The sequence below is a fragment of the Fulmarus glacialis genome, unplaced genomic scaffold, assembly GCF_000690835.1.
Source record: "Fulmarus glacialis isolate BGI_N327 unplaced genomic scaffold, ASM69083v1 scaffold28801, whole genome shotgun sequence".
In the NCBI taxonomy this organism is placed as follows: domain Eukaryota; kingdom Metazoa; phylum Chordata; class Aves; order Procellariiformes; family Procellariidae; genus Fulmarus; species Fulmarus glacialis.
Window position 1 is genome coordinate 2,736 of NW_009191318.1, and position 17,056 is coordinate 19,791.

The following is a 17,056-nucleotide window of genomic DNA, read 5'->3' on the forward strand; positions in this document are numbered from 1 at the left end:
CACAGATGTATGACTTTGACTCTGAGGGTCCTTTTGTAGCACACTGTACTTTTACATACATAAGAAAAAACATGTTGTGGGGCTGTTGGTAGCTCATATTTAAATCTTTAAATTGGATTTATAGGTTTTTTCAGCTTCAGTTTGAAATTTTTTTTAAAATCTGCTTAATTCATAATTAGGAAGCTCTAACCAGCCAAGCTTAAGAGAGCAGCTCAGAATTTCTGCCTGAACCCTGGAAGTGCATCTAAACAACCAGCACCTTTGTCTGAGGCCACAAAGCTCCCTCACTGTCCGTAGAGGACCCTGAACATTTTCGGTGTTCTGTTTCAGTGAGACATATGGGAGCTGGTTACCTGCACACTTAAGCTGCACCCAACTTGTTTCAGTAACGTCAACTCCAGTTCAAAACCAGAGGGTGTGCCCAACTTTTGTTTAATAAGCTTGTAGCTGCAACACCCTTTTTGAAAACAGGAAATAAAAATTTCAAGTCCCTCTTAGCCCAAGAGGTTTGAGCCACTGCTCCTGAAGCTGAGCTTACAATACACATAGAAATGCCTGAGTCAAGGCCCCAAAGCAGGAATATATGTAGGAGGAGACTTGAGTCTCCACCCTGCTGAAGAATCCAGTACAATTACCCTCAGAAGTTGCTCTGTTACATGTTACCTAGCATCCTCCTTTCTTATTCTGAGATACACACTGGTAGGCTCCTGATGTACTGCTGTCTCCTATATATTCCTAGAAACTTTAACCAACCTGCACAGAATGTCAGAGAGGATGGAATTAGGAGTACAACAGAATATATATTATTTAGAAGTCAGACATGTATAATCTAGACCTCTTACAGCCAGGAAAAGCTCAAACCTTTACAAAATAATGTCTATTTTATACATTTTGTCTTTTCATGCTGTCTCTGAATGCATAGTTACAGATATCCACAAAATTTTTCTTTTATAGCATACTATCTTATGAAAGCTGAGATGAAGAGAGTACGATTAGGAAACAGCAAGATTAGTCACACACCCCTGCAGCAGGACCTGTTCTAGCACATTTCTTTCATAGTTTGAAACAGTGATTGCAACTGAGAGATTTACTGCACATTTTTCTAAACCAGTCAGACACAGGGCATTAGATCAATGTGCAGATTCAAGGACAAATGAAGTGTAGTTTCAGTTTCCCAATTCTAACCACAGTAGTAGAAGCAGTATACAAACAGTTCATGGTCATAGTTTTTCTTAGTCATTCTGATAAAATAATGGAAATGTCAACAAATACTTGCTACTCATTACATTTGCATACAGTGTTTTCTGATATTAGGCATTACAAGGTATGGATCCACCAACATTAAATTACACAAACTACTCAGAAGAAGAAAATATTCAAACTCTAGATTTTGTTAATGTCTACGTGAACATTTCTAACAGGGCAAACATTTCTAAATCCTGTGAAAATGATAGATGATAGAACAAAGTATGCTCACAGACTTTGATGATTACACACAGAGATGACATATAGTCTGATCTGTTATGCAAGTCACACTTTGGTGTCTGACTTCTTGAAAAATACCTTATTTTTTAATTGTTAAAAAAATAAGGGGGTTTCAAGCTTTTTATGTTTGAGTATCATTTCCTGCATCTCACATGAATAAACTGCTCACATTACAAGGGATTTGCAGAGTCAGCCTGTGGAGAATATTAAGTAATGTGGCAAGATAATATTATGTTTTGTACAGGCTATGGAAAGGCAAACCTGTGGCTGGACGTGCGTCAGAGCTAGCATGAGAGCATGCTGCAAAGAAGTGAGGACACTCAGAGCCGCTGTGCAGTGTTGGTGCCAGTGCCAGCTGCTGTTGCAGGCTGGGAGAAGGGAGAGACAGGGGCTACTGCTGTTTGCAGAAGAAAACTGCTGAAAGTGCAAGAAAGTCACTCCCATCGCTCCGAAACCTGATTTATCTGTCCTGCTGGAGAGCACAGAGAACAAGTTCCTAAAGGATATCTAAACTGGTATGTTTAATTAGACTTCCTTGGGCTTGTAAAGACAAACACAGCACCTCTAGGTGAGAAGTAAATTAGTTCAACAATGGATGGTTAATTTTAACTAACAAAGTCAGGCATTCTAATACCATCTGAGATGAAGTTGTGGTAGCTATGTGTTCCTCAAGTGCCTTTCAAATATCCTCTGTCCACAAAGACCAGTGAAGTGTTTCACTCTCAGAAACACAGTCCTAAAAACAAGGGAGGACCAGGACAAAGTGACAAGCTTGGTGATGGCAGCAGTTGCCTGACTCCACAGAACAAGAAACCCTGGGTAAAGACACATCCTGTATTTGCTTACATAGAGAAACAATAAAATTGCATATGCTCAAGCTGTTCTCAAAAGCACATGGTGGAGAATGAGATGGAGGAAAAAACCCCACCTCTTTCCTGCAACGTGTCCTATTCCTATTCCATTACAGTATGTTTAGGTATTACTGGAAAGACACACAGTACTAAACACTAACATCACAAATGTGGTTTCCAAGTTCAGAGGGTCATTTAAATAAACCATCTAAAATGTTTCTCACAAGCACAAAACTTCCTTTGTCCAACAGTGAAGATGTCCTCATTGTTTAAGGGAAGCTCTCCACATATACTGAAGGATCAGGAGTTAAATATAAAAGACGTTGCCAAGAGACCCCAAGAAAACACATTTTACATGTGTGTTACGTAGTAAGTAGTTCACTGCCTAGGCCAAAAAAAAGCACCACTTCTATTTAGTCCCACCAAAAAGTATAGTGCTAGCAAAGGAACAATGCTTTTTTTGTTGTTTTATTACAGTTCATTCTCAATAAAAATTACGATCAACTTATCTCCCTTCTCAGAACCTTTGTCATGTTAAGCATGATTTGTTTTTTAATTCTTCTACAGTGTGTTCACTTAAGTGTCTCATAACAATAACTGTTCAGAGGTACTTTACTCTTCCCTTTGTAAAAGCATTGCAGTGTCTAATGTCTCGTTAAAAAAAAAGTCTGTAAAAGTCACAGCCTTTTCTCCAACATTATGAACATCAAACATCAAGCAAGTTGTTCTAATGAAAGTCATTTAAGAATAAAATGTGGAATAGCAGCAGATGTAAATACTGTTTCAGTAAGTAAAAAATGCACACACTTCAAAACACATAGTTACTGCATATCTCCCAATGAAGAAACACACAGTCCATTCCTATTTTGAAAAGGCCAACCTTTTTATTGCAATAGCAGCAGGATTACAAAGTGCAGCATATATCAACAGGTTACCTACACTACCACATTATTTTGCCTCAGTCATCAAAACTGTGGAAGTCAGCTGAAACTCCTTGCTCATGATTGTTCCAATGAGCTCCTAGGAGTGGAAAGGGATCATATCTGGACCCTAAAGAAAAGGTGGATAGATACATTCAACTCTGAAACAGCACAATATAGGATACCTTCAAAAATGTTGAAGAAGTTATTGCCAAAGCAAGTTCCCACCCTTGCTTTGCTGCATACAAAGCAGGCATCCGGCCCAGGTAGACACTGGTTTATCAAAATGCATGCATCTTCCCTCTCTCACAGTGAGGACAACTCATTGAAGAAAAGAGTCACCAGCTATTACACAGACATTCACAGTGTTATGCAGCATGGGAGTTGCTCATCCTCAAACAATGTAGTCTTTTTGGCTGCCAATTCAGTTTCAAACAACAAACCTTTCTTGTTGGTCCGAATGATACGTTATTTTCTCATTCTAGTTTGTCTGCTTAAAATATTTAGGAGTGCTCATATGAAAGTGATGAATATGCTCATAATTATGTCCATCTTTATAAGATCCAAACCTAAGAAAAATATTCAACAAAGCAAACCCATTACAACATGATTTAACCCATGCAATTAAATCATACACTTACTACAGTATAATTAACACTTCTTCTGAATGTTCTAGATAGTTTATTTCAGAAACAGCCCACAACTCTACTTACATATAAATTATAATCTATGTACGCTATCTAATTAGAGGTCTTTGAGTATAATGGAGACATTTAAATACATTGATTGGATTAATGCCATAGGCACTCTATAAATGGAACTCCAGTTGACAAAGATGAGCAGTGCTTTTATCTAGTTAAATCCTACGCTCTAAGTTTTTTCTACTGACTTCAGTGGAGATATTATTTAATCCCCCATAGTACCCAAATACTCAACCCTATTGTTAATATTGCACATTTTACTTTTGAAAATTATGGTGAAAATTGTAATTCTTCATGCCATATTTAAATCTGAAAGTTTTGACTGCTGACTATTATGGTAGATAGATTTCCAAAAGTAAAACGCAGTACTTATTCAAAATATCAGTGCTAAATAGCATTTAAAAGCAGTGCCATTGTACTTCAAAAGAAGTATAGTTAATTGGAAAAAGTTAAACTTGTTCCTAAAGGGTATAATTTTTCTCTGCTTATAGGCAGACATAGAAGAAATTAGGACAGAAAAATATTCTGTGCTGAAATCAACTGAGAAAAATCTGAATGTGAATGCTAACTTTAGGCAAGTTTCATCATGTGGAAAAGACTGGGCAAACTCCTGCTTAGACAGGAAGGCAGTGACTGAGTGGTAATAAAATGTGAGTAAGCTCAACTGTTAGGTGTATATAAGAAATTAATACATTCTGTATTACATATGTTAGAAGTAGTGAATATGGCATTGCTGGAAATTGTCTCTCTGTGGCAACATTTATCTCAAACTTCATGACTCTTCCACTGATACTTAATGTAGAATAAATACCTTTCTCCATATTTCTCTTCCTTATGCAATGCCAGTGGAAAAATGACAGCATTCTAGAAATAAATAACTTTTTATGTAAAAGCCCTTTTTTCTTCTTGACATATGTAACATACTGCCTCAGACATTCTCCTTAATTTTTGCTCCAGTTATATAGTATATTTTAAAATGCTTATGCAAGGGGTATTTAATGTGTATATCATATTTTGTGTTCTAAGTAACAGTATATTAAGACCCCGATCCTCAAAAGTGCTGAGAAACATGGGAGATCTCTCATCATCTATAAAATGAGTCACCACACCACTTGGCAAATATCCCTATCAAACAATCTCAGAAATTAATCACTTGCGTGAAATAAGCATTATCTTCAATTTATGCTATGATACAGCAGACTGATTTTCCCAAGGCACATGCCAAGTCAGTAGAAAAAATGGAATTACAAATCAGAAGTTCTTGCCTTCTAATCTTCTGCTCAGTTTGGTACTGACCAATGCCTCCCACTTTAAGAACAATTTTGTTCCTAGACTTCTCTTTTGCAAGATGTCACGTGCATCATCCCCTTAATTTCTTATGAGATACACTGACCAGGTATTGAAATGGATGTCCTCAGGAACTTGACTGGGATCAGTGACAATTCTATCATTGTCAGCATAGCTATCCAAGTGATCTGGGATCCTAAATTTGGCCATCTGGACTTCTGAATCACTTAAACCAGCATGAGATATGCGGGCATAGCCCAATCTATCAGATACAAGAAGAGTTAGTTTGAAGAAATAACTCAAGGCAATTTCATCACATTCTTAACTCATGTCTCTTTTTTCCAAGAGTTATTATTTAACCTATCAACATAACTTTCCATTTCTGTGAATCTCACCTTCAAAAAACAAAGCGCTCTATAAACATGAGCATTGTAACACAAAGTCACAAGTAGAAAAACTGAGAAAGCTTAAGTGTTTGACAACAAAAGTAAGTTCTAGATCTAGAAACTTATTTTTAAAATTACAGTTTTAGAATATGCATACTGGTATAAGCTCACCAACTTTTTTCACTGAAGAGATTTTGAAATTCAAGAAAGGAACTCAAGCATCAATGGAATGAGTAATGAGAAAAATTAGATCGCAAATGAGGGTTTTGTTGGGGTTTTGGTTGCTTTTTTTTTTTTTTACTCAACACTGTTACTTAAGACAGCTATCTCAGTTTTACTCCTGTGAACACTGCAGAATTTGTAGTTTATTCAGAATAAGCTGAATCCCATTCTGGTACATACATCACCAAAAGAATTATTTACAAGCAGCTCGGTATTAAAAGATACGGAGTGCATAGCAGAGGAAAGTGCTTCAATACGGGCTTACACAGTTAAAGTTTCCACTAAATCCAGCATAAAGCTTGGCTGGATTAGATCAGCATTTTCCTTCAACAAACCCTACAATCATAGTTGAAAATTTGTATCTTCTGTGTCACGTACAAATTAGGGCTTAGTCTTCACATTTTAGAATGAAGCTGCAAAGCCAGAGCTTTGGAAAAATGTAGTTTTATGTTATCAAAGCAGATTAGATCTGAAGGCTTCTGACACAGAAGAATGAAACCTGTAATACTGTCGTAAATTATATTCAGAAATACACCAATTCATCCTGAGGTCGATGTTTCACATTACTTCATGATATATCTAACTGTCCATACATAACTGCTTAGGGATATAAGACTCTTCCACAATTACTTACAGAAGGGTGTAAAACTGATTGTCATAAAGATATTTAAAACCAATGAATAAATTATCCACTTTAACATACCTTATTACTCCGCGATACATAATATAGCTACACCATCTGTCATGATCTGTACTGTCAATATCCTATGAGTGAAAGGAAAAAATAAAAAGTCAAATAAATAAGGCAAGCTTTCCTTATGGGTAGGCTTTAAATCAGTAACAGAACCAATGTGTAAGCCTGCTGCAGAAAAACATTTTGCCTAAAACATTGTAATAAGGTAGAAAGGAAAAAACCCACTGTTAGACACAGACAAATCAGACAACTTTTTGACATCTCCTGACAGAAAACCAAACTGCCAAACTCAGCTTTAAAACAAAAGAATCATAGAATTAGAGGTTGGAAGGGATGTCTCCAGGTCACTCACTCCCAACTCCATGCTCAAAGTAACTTCAAGCAGGTTGCTCAGGGCCTTATGGAGCCAACTTTTGAGTATCTCCAAGGATGCAGATTTCACAGCTTCTCTGGGCCCCTGTTCTAATGCTTGACAACCCTAACCATGATTTTTTTTTTTTTTTTCTTCTAGTATCTAACTGACATTTCCCTTGTGGCAACTGCTGTCCATTGCCTCTTGTCCTTTCACTGTGAAACTCCACCTTCTCTATAACATGTCAGGTAGCTAAAGACTGTATTTGAAAATGTGCATGTATTTTCTTATATGTCTAAGTTACCAATTTGAAATATTAAGCTGAATGTTTCAAATACATATTATCTCTAACTGCTAAAAGAAGCAGGATTTTTACATTACCTGGACATCTCCATTTTCTATTAATTCAGTATAATCTCTGGATCCAGGAGCTGAAGTGATGTACCCTAGAAATACAACTTGCTTAGAGCTAGTCTTCAATATGTTTGAAACAGCTATAGCCTGGAGTTTTCTGTCCAAGTCCTCTCTGAAATAAATGGAAAAGACTTTAACATATATACATTTTAGCTTAGAATCATTGTGCTACAACATGGTAAACCACAAATGAATCTGACACCTTTTTCATTGCTCAGTATTAGAGAGTATGAAAGTTTACAGAAAGCTCACTGATTCAAAATGATCACTATGTTTGATAAAAGCTACATGGTCATGGTAGATGTAATTAGGGTTCTCTTTCTAACCATTATAGGAACAACTTTTTCTATTACTGTTTTGTTTTTAATACTGATCTTACCACTAGGAAATGTGAATGTAAGTGCTTTGGTTATCTGAGACTTTGTCTCTGCCTGCACTTGAAATTTAAGTGTGCTAGCACAGAGTGGTGCATAACAAAGATCTCACATGCTAACAAAACTTCTATGATGGACAGATCATGGTAAATATAGTCTTAAAGTTTGGGTCACATAATTTATGAAATATAACTTAAGAGCTACGTCATCCCATTAACACTACTTAATGACATTCAGCAGGTATTCTGCATCTCTTTAACAAGATTTACACAACAGTTCCAACATGACCAAAAGTGATAGCATAAGTGGAGCCTGATAAAATACTGTATTGGATCCCATTCCCTGTCCTTGGATTTGTCATAACATAATGTAAAGGCAGTTCTCTTTCTATGATTCTTCATGTTAATAACTTTAAACAGTTGTGCAATGCATGTTCTCTTCTGTATTTTGGTAGGCTGGGCTAGATACCATTGAGACAGGGAGTTGATTTTGGAATCTGTAATCCCAAAAGAAGACAAGAATTTAAATACTGCTATGTTTTCTAAATAGCAGTACTTCTGACTGAAGCAAGTGCATTAGGGAGAAAGAGCACACAGACAGGAGACAAAAAATCCCAACCATTTAAATAGAAGCCTGACCTAGACATATGTAAAGTTGCCTGCTCAGCTAGCTGCTCTTTCCAGAATTACACCTTTCCAGAAGATGGGTTCTTTCAAATGACACAGGCATTGTTATATTCCCACATTTTAAAAACAGTCTTTAAAAAAAATCCCTAGTTATCCAGCATGATATAGTTTATGTCATCCTAAAGAGCAGATGAAAAAAGATTAAAACCAAGGAGTTGTGTGTGCCATTTAATTACAAATTCATTCACCTCAAAACACAATCTAATTTGCACTCATTTCCCATGTGTCTCCTCCTATTTCCTGCTTCATCTTTATCTCATCTCTCTGTGAGGGGGGAATACAGTGCTATTTTCTTCTACTTTGACAAACTTTCTCAGAGAGGCAAGTCTAATCATTTGTGTGAGGCAGAGAATGAAATTCCTTTCTAGAGTTCAGATTGAGAGTGGTTTCTGACAACTATATGTGTTTAGAAAAATGGAAATCTATAAATTTGCATGCTTGGAGCACAGCTTCTACACAGAGGAAGGAAATGGGGAAGCTCAGTATGGGATAATGAGAATTCCTACTGCTTTCTGAGCAGCTTCTTTGTGTATTATATTCTGCACCCAATCCATAAATTTGCCTCTCCATTAATTATAACAAATATAAAAAAAAGTCCAAATCTTACTACATAATCACAAACATACTAGATACTGCAGCAAATAAAACAGAAAATACAGCCACATGCAGCATCACAAAACTACCCCTTGTTAATATTCATTACACGCAACTAATCAAGACATTGTTTTAAAGAACTGAAATCTTTTCCATCACACATTTGAGTTATTGGTATAATTCTTCCTTTCAGAATCCAGAGATTAGATTTCATATTTCCAGTTTCATATAGTCAGAAGGACACTGAATGGATATTTTTGTTGCTGTTTCAACACTGTCATGGAATCATAGAATCATTTAGGTTGGAAAAGACCTTTAAGATCATTGAGTCCAACCATAAACCTAACACCACCAAATCAATCACTAAACCATGTCCCTAAGCACCACATCTACATGTCTTCTAAATACCTCCAGGGATGGTGACTCAACCGCTTTCCGGGGCAGCCTGTTCCAATGCTTGACAACCCTTTCAGTGAAGACATTTTTCCTAATATCCAATCTAAACCTCCCCTGGTGCAACTTGAGGCTGTTTCCTCTCATCCTATCACTTGTTAGTTGGGAGAAGAGACCGACACCAGCCTTACTACGACCTCCCTTCAGGTTGTAGAGAGCAATAAGGTCTCCCTTGAGCCTCCTTTTCTCCAGACTAAACAACCCCAGTTCCCTCAGCCACTCCTCGTAACACTTGTTCTCTAGATCTTTCACCAGCTTCGTTGCTCTTCTGTCCTTTCTTGGGGGTTTCAGAATTGTTACTTTTTATTTTAATAAACATCAATTGTCCATTAATGCTATCTATCTGTAACTGTAACCATCTGCACTCATTGTGGAATGTAACAGATCTATTCCAGAATATGGAATAGATATGCAGAAAGTCAGAAGGATGCTATCCTGCACTGAGATGTATCTGTAGCCCTATTACTTGTTGTAGTTTTGCAGAACTGTATCTTTATATCTCTAGTAAGTCAGATATTAGGCCCAGCTGATGCATTTGTCCCTTTTAAAAAATGCTTCAAAATTTTAAACCAGTAGCTATGTCATAGTATTTTCCTCCAATGTGTCTTGTTAGAACGAGTATTACAGCAGCAGATTTCAAAGGGTACAAAAGAAATCCCAGAAGTTCACAAATTACAATTATGTCACCCAACTTTGCATGACATATGTAACAATAAATAAAATACACACTCTTCATTTCCAAAGTGGGCAACAACAAAATCAACCAGTTTCCCTGTGAAGTTGACAGTCATGGAGATGGCAGGTGCAATCTCTCCCTCTGGAGATGGAAGGAGATGATGGGTAGATTTTACAATTGGATACCTTGATAGTGCCATAATCCTACATGAGAAGAGGGAAACAGTTACATTTTGTAGTTCACAAGCATCACAAGCATGAACTAAGCAGATAAATGTGAGCAGAAGACTAATGGTCACTGAACTCAAACCATCAGACCAGAACATAAACCATCTCTAGCAGATTTTCTGAATTTAGAAGGTTTTCCTCTAAAATACTACTTAAGTACATGTCTAAAAATGTATTAGCAAATTCATTCCTACACTAAGAAATACCATTCCATACATATGAATTCTTACACTGAGCCTTTCAAAATCAGCATCCTCAGACAAAACAGAATTTTATACTACCAGTAATTAAAATGTATTTTATTAGAAGTAGAAGCAGGTAGAAATACATCTTTAAAGTGGGAGATTTCTCATTTTTTCAGCTTCTGTTTGGAACCAACCTTAAAACCACTTTCTATCAGGTTTTTCAAAATATTTCAAGAAGAAAACTTCAGAGAATGACTTTTCTGCCCCATTCTGCATCACTTAAAGACACAGGCTCTGGAAGAGGAAAGTTAATAAATTCCCCTCACATATGGCAAAAATTAAATAGCCATTGCAACGTCACTATGAAGTTCTATCTGCCACAGAGATCTGCATATCATCCTGGAAAAAAAGCCACATCATAAGCCACTATTTTCCAAGGGCAAAGATATTCAAAGAAATGCAACTGGTAGTTGGTCAAGCATTAAAGGAAAATCAGACACAAAGAGTCTGGTCAAAGAGACATGTGGCTTTCTACACCCATTTCCCACTATACAGCCCAAGCTGGATTTAATGAATTCAAAATTTCTAATAACTCCAGGTGCAGTTACATTTTCCAACTGCTATCACATTTTTAAGTCTGAAATCTAAAGTTCTCATAGCCCAAAACAAAATATTGAGAAAAGCGAATCAGATACAGTACTTAGAACGCCAGACTTCCAAATCTGTACATTAAGGGGCAGGATGCCATTCTCTGCATCACCAAAGCCAAAGTAGCTTACAGGGGCAGGCATCAAAAACTGATCATTTTTAACAATGAGAAAACTTCATCTGCATTGCATTGTAATGCTAATGAATTAAAGCATGTTCTTAAAGACAAGCTCCAACAAGCGATTACGGTGATTATTATTCCAATTATTCTTCGTCCATGTTCTAGTGGAGTTAGTATTGGGTAGTGCATTTATGTTTATTTACTGTCACTGTGCATGTAAAGATGACTCACCCCCAAGTGTGATCTCTTGTGCTTGGACCAAAATCTGTGTAAAATCCCAGTCTTTCTCCTAGCCACATTGTTGGATCGATGTTCCCAATGAATGGTTTAGAGGCATCACTCTCTATAATAGTGATAAAATCTGCACCTAAAATGGGGAAGAAAAAATAAAATATTTCCAAATTTATAACTGTGACCTATAAATGCGATTTATACATAACTACATAATGTCGTCATTTCCCTTTTGATTACACAGTGATGGACGCAAGCCCTTCAGGAGTCAATCGGGGCAAATCTTACGCTGGCAACAAAGTCATGCCCAAACTTTCAGTCGCTGTCAGCTACACAGCCTCTGATGGAGAGATACTTAATGTCTGGATGCCTTAGCTCCTCCCTGGTGCATAATCAGACACACAAGAGCTGCACAGTACAGCTGGCCTGCACACACCTAGTGCGGACCATTTCAAAAACGTTAGACATAATGTGCATACACAGATTAACAGCACAGTAGCGAGTCTACTGCTTTCAACTTGATGAACAAGCGCTACACAGCACATCCGGGCTTACCTTCATCTACCAAATCCTATTCTGTTCCCAAGGGTCCTGTGCAAGAGAGAGCAGGTTGCTGCTGCCAAAACAATTAATCAGTCCATAGCAATTAGCGTCAGCCCCCAGGCATGGTAACAAAAGAGTTCCCAGTCCTAGTGAATTGTTGACTATCCACAGCCACCTCACTTTCTCAGGGCACTGTGGTCCCTCCCTACTTACATACTGAGGTGTGGTTTTGCCAGGGGAACATGATGGGTTCCCCTATATTTTAGCTGCAGGGTACAGGAAGGTCCTTCAAGGAACTGGCAGCTAAGCAAGACCTGCCCATGCCGGAAGGAAGGTGGGAGTCTGCAAGCTGGCCACAGGCTGGCTGAACCATCACCGCTCAGCTTGAGCAGCGGGTCAGTACGGCTGCAGCAGCAGCAAGTGCTCCCTTCTTGCTGTGATTATGCTCCCCTTGGAGTGCTTTCCTACTCTAGAAGGCAGATCAAGTCACCACTTCATCTGCAGCCCTTCTATAAGGAATTATGACCGCTCCATCCAGCACCACTCTTGCCACATAAGATTTTTTGCTTTTGAAATGTCTTATTTAGCACTATGAAAGCAATGTTAGCAGGGAAAATGGTAGCTCAGAGTACTTTTAAGTGGATTCCCAGATTTTTTTCTTCTACATCATTAGCACACATGCTGGCCACAGAAACAATGACTGAAACCATTGAGAGGGGTTGATGTTGGTTGCCTTCAGGGCAGACAGGAGCTCCAGTCACAAAGGCCATTACATGTTGCATCTTCACTATTCCAACAGAGAAAAGATGAGCCCAAGGAATGCACACCACCACACCTTTAAAGATAACCCCTACGCTGAAGAAGTTAGCCACTCTTTTGTCTGTGGCTCTAAAAATCAGCTCCTCTTCTTTAGCAAACAAATCGTTTAAGAATCTCCAGCTTAACTCTGAATACATTAATGCATTTCCTGGAAATGTTCATACGGTATTTTATACAACAATATACATGTAACATAAAACTCCAGAACACTGTTTCTAGCAATCAGGAATTAAGATTTATTCATTTATATTTTGGAATTTGCTGCCTTTTTAACTTACCAATTGCTTCTTTTAGAAATGATACTTCATTACCACAAAGAAATGCTCAATGGACATAACCAGGTAAATCACTTTCTAATATTCATGAATTTAAACTATAGGTGCCAGAAATAAATGCATTCATTACAGTTAATAAATAAATATGCAAAGATTAAATAAATACTCAGACATAAGCCATGAGCTATGGAGTCATATATGTACAAGAATGCCCCAAATTTCAATTCATCAAATGTCCCCGTTGTTTTCTCATATCGCTAGACAGCCTACAGAACTCAGCCCTCTGAACCTTTGGTTACAGGACAACAGGGTGAATGATGCACAAATCAGCCTGTTCCATCTTCTAACTCCTGAGCACCTCTGCCACAAAAATCAAGGCTTGCACAGCAGCACCTGTGTCAGTGCCTTCCCACCCCAAGCTGCTTGGGAGCTGCTCAGGAAAGCCGTGGTGCATTCACACCATAGGAGGAGAGGAGAACAAAGACTGGAATGACAGCACAGATGCTTCCTAATCTCCTGAGCTGCTTTAAATCTTAAAGTGGCAGCTCCCAGTCTTCCCTATCTCATGGGTATCACAGAGAACAAGTAACACCTGTAAGCACCACTGGTCAATTCCTTTCAATGCACCCTGCAGCAGCACTAATCTTTGGTCCAAATTCTTCATTTCCTATAGCTAATTTTCCCACCAAAACCCTGTCCATGAGCAACAGGTTCTAACCCTTATTTACAGCAAAATCATGACAACTCAGCCAAGCTACAGTCGCTATTTTTCTTTTATAAATTGCTCTGGCTCAGTGATGGAAACAGACTTGTCTGTTTCTCCTCTGCACACCTTGTTTAGGGCATTTTAATTTCAGACCCTTTAGGAATTATATAATGCTTCACATGTAAAAAAGCCACAGAGAAATTATAAAACATTAAATTTGATTTACAAGGATATTTACCATTATTTCCTTTATGCAAGGAGTTTCTCTATAGACAAGTAACTCATCAGCAATATGAGAAAAAAATCCGAATAATAAACAAAATGTTTCCTCCAACGAGAAACCGTTTTAAAATGTATTTTAAAAAAATTATCACCTCTGCAAATGGCTTTTTAACAGAAATTATTGTATTGGAACAGCTCACAAATTCAGGAAAAAGCCACTAGACACAGGTCCTTGTGTTAATGCAAGAATGGACTCAGTTACCTAGCAGCTGTTCTTCCTTCTGTCTCTTCAGATGAACCCTCTCAAGTATAAATGAAGTGGGGAAAAAAGTTACCTGTCTGATTAAGCAAATTAGCTGATCCTTCCAAGTTAGACCATCCTTCATTGTCATATGCAAATCTAAAAGGCCAGATCATAGCAGAGAAGTCTCTTTTTGGAACCTCAAAAAAAAAAATGGGAAAAAAAGTCAAGTACAATTTGACTTTTATGTATTATACCTTTGCAGTCAACAACATCAGATACATGGTGCCATAAAAGACACGCAAGAAGAGATGTTTTAACCAACATATTTTCCTAAGAAAGTTGTCGGGATTACAAAAGACATTAGGTATTTTTGAGAAAAATCTGCCATTAACAAGAGGAGAAAAGTCATCATAGTTAAAATGAATTTGTACAAGTAACAGTAAATAAATGAACATGAAAGAGGATACAAATTTTTTCATCTTTCTAAGAGGAACTATCCACTGTTTTCCACATTCTAGGGTACTACAAACCTAGATGAGTTCTAAAAAGAAAGCCAACTGTGTATGTCTGCGTGCATGTGTGAATACGCATATGCATGCGCACACTCACACAATTTCTACTTAGCTCTCATCACCTTTTCTTCATCTTTTCCTGCATTTGTCAACAGTGATTTCTCCAACAAAAAAATTACCAACAGGAATACATGTCAAGAGCAAGTTTCAAAGGACTATTTCCGAACTGCCACCAAAAGAAAAAAAGTCTAATTCATAATTGCAACCACCTGCATCAAAAATTCAATTTTATATTAGTAATTAATCAAATCGTAGAATGGAAACATGTTAATTTGTATCTGATCAAAACAGCTCTAATTTTGAATTAAAATTGCTAAATATGCAAGCAACACACTTGGACAACTTGTAAGTAATCTAAATGCTAAACTTTGCAAGCGTTAAGCATCTTAATTGTTACTATCATTGTGATACCTAATTTTTTGCCAGATAGAAAACTGGAATCTTCCGATTTTTATCCAATGTCGCAACTAGTCTAAGTCTAACCAACTTTTCAGAGAGGTTCAATTTAGAGTTATGCATGTAAATACAGAAGCATAGAATTCCTTCAGCTGGAAGGAACCTCAGGAGGTTATCTATTCAAACTTCCGTGATATAAGATCAGGCTGTTAACAGCATTGTCCAGACAAGTTTTGAATACAATTAAAATAAACTAATTTATAAAAGTAACATTCAAATTGAATGTATGAGGCAAGTGTGTCTCAGTTTTTCAGAATATTTTTTTCCTTCATAGCAGCACTATAAATCTCCAAAGACCTAGACATTTACACATTCAACATGAATTTACAAATTAAACTTTTTGCATCTTCATTTCTGCATTATTGTTGCTGAATACTTGGATACTGGTAGAAAGACTTCTTCAGCACCAACCAACCACCTAAGATATCACACATGCATTTTACTGTATATTTGAAAGTTACCCTTTTCACAAACACACTACTCACCCCTTGGCCCAACTTCTTCTGGTAAGTTTTATAACGTAGACCCAGTCCTAGCAAACCGACACCAACAAACAGCCACAAGACTTGAAACAGAGAAACACAGAAAAGTTGTTTTTAAAGCAAGAGAAAATTATGTTATTATTGCAGTTAAACAGAACTGGCTATACTGTCATTCTAAGGTGTGCTATTCATAGAATGGGGAATGTATACGTTTAAGTTTCCACATATGCCATTGATAACATCATTCCAAAGTAGCGTACTTAAGGGTATCTATATGTGTGCAGAATACCTATATGTGTGCAGATACACTTACATTCTCCAAAACACAACAGGCTGAGCAGATACAATATGCCAAAACTCCTTGGAATATTTATGTAAAAATGATAAAAATGAACTAATTATAGATGAATAAAAGCATCATGTAAACCTTCCAGTGTTTTCCTCTGTGTTCCAGGTGTGCATTTGTAGTATACAATTTTATATTAATACAATGTATGGAAGAAAATTTAGTTTACTTCGGAAGCCTTTACATATCAGAAAGATGTGATCCCTGCCACACCTCCAGAGCAGTCCTTTCTTTGACACATTTTTGGAAAGGCACTGTGGCTTCACAGAATGCAAATTCAGAGCTTTCCCATTGCTCCTGTAGCCTTCCAAATAACTGCAGTGGACACTTAAGGGCTCTCAGGGTTTGGCACGCTGTAATTTGATGATCAAACCCCTCTGCAGTTATTTAATTTACACAGTGGCATACGGTATCTACAATGATTTCAGTAACTCCAGTTTATTCTTTCATCAAATCTGTAAACAGACATGTAATTATTTTTATACAAGTTTTCTGGAACAATTTTGTGTAAAATTGAAATAAATTTTACCATGGATGATGACAGAGGAAAGGACATGCTGTTTACATTAGTAAATGTCAAGCAATTTCATACTCTGCCAGATGCAAAGGTGCTTAAAGGGAAAGAATACAAGTCTGGGCATGATGAGGAAGTACAACAGTTACTGTTGCAATATCACAAAATTAGCTGAGCAAGAGTTGTGCTTTGCGACAGACAGTACTTGGAAGTATTTACATTTTCTGAAATCTTTTTGAATAGTAATATTTAAACTATTTGCACTGGTGCTCATGTTGCCTCTCACACACAAACTCTCAGAGGCCCCATTCTTCTGGCCCCTGAGTATATAGGGTAAAGACCTTCATAAAGATTTCAGAAACAGCCCTGA

General features: G+C 37.3%; 1 protein-coding gene across 1 annotated transcript in view; it reads right to left on the reverse strand.

Annotated features, from left to right (window-relative positions):
- Positions 1 to 3,418: 3,418 nt before the first annotated feature.
- The window catches only part of CWH43 (cell wall biogenesis 43 C-terminal homolog (S. cerevisiae)), a 28,366-nt gene continuing 14,728 nt past the window's right edge, over positions 3,419 to 17,056 (reverse strand). Inside the window, exons 9-16 of the mRNA XM_009586662.1 lie at positions 15,830 to 15,909; positions 14,408 to 14,513; positions 11,508 to 11,643; positions 10,149 to 10,298; positions 7,280 to 7,424; positions 6,556 to 6,617; positions 5,351 to 5,506; positions 3,419 to 3,825 (exon numbers count right to left, since the gene is read on the reverse strand). Of these exons, the coding sequence (XP_009584957.1) occupies positions 3,738 to 3,825; positions 5,351 to 5,506; positions 6,556 to 6,617; positions 7,280 to 7,424; positions 10,149 to 10,298; positions 11,508 to 11,643; positions 14,408 to 14,513; positions 15,830 to 15,909 (923 nt within the window). The 3' untranslated portion in view covers positions 3,419 to 3,737. The remainder of the gene's footprint in view (positions 3,826 to 5,350; positions 5,507 to 6,555; positions 6,618 to 7,279; positions 7,425 to 10,148; positions 10,299 to 11,507; positions 11,644 to 14,407; positions 14,514 to 15,829; positions 15,910 to 17,056) is intronic.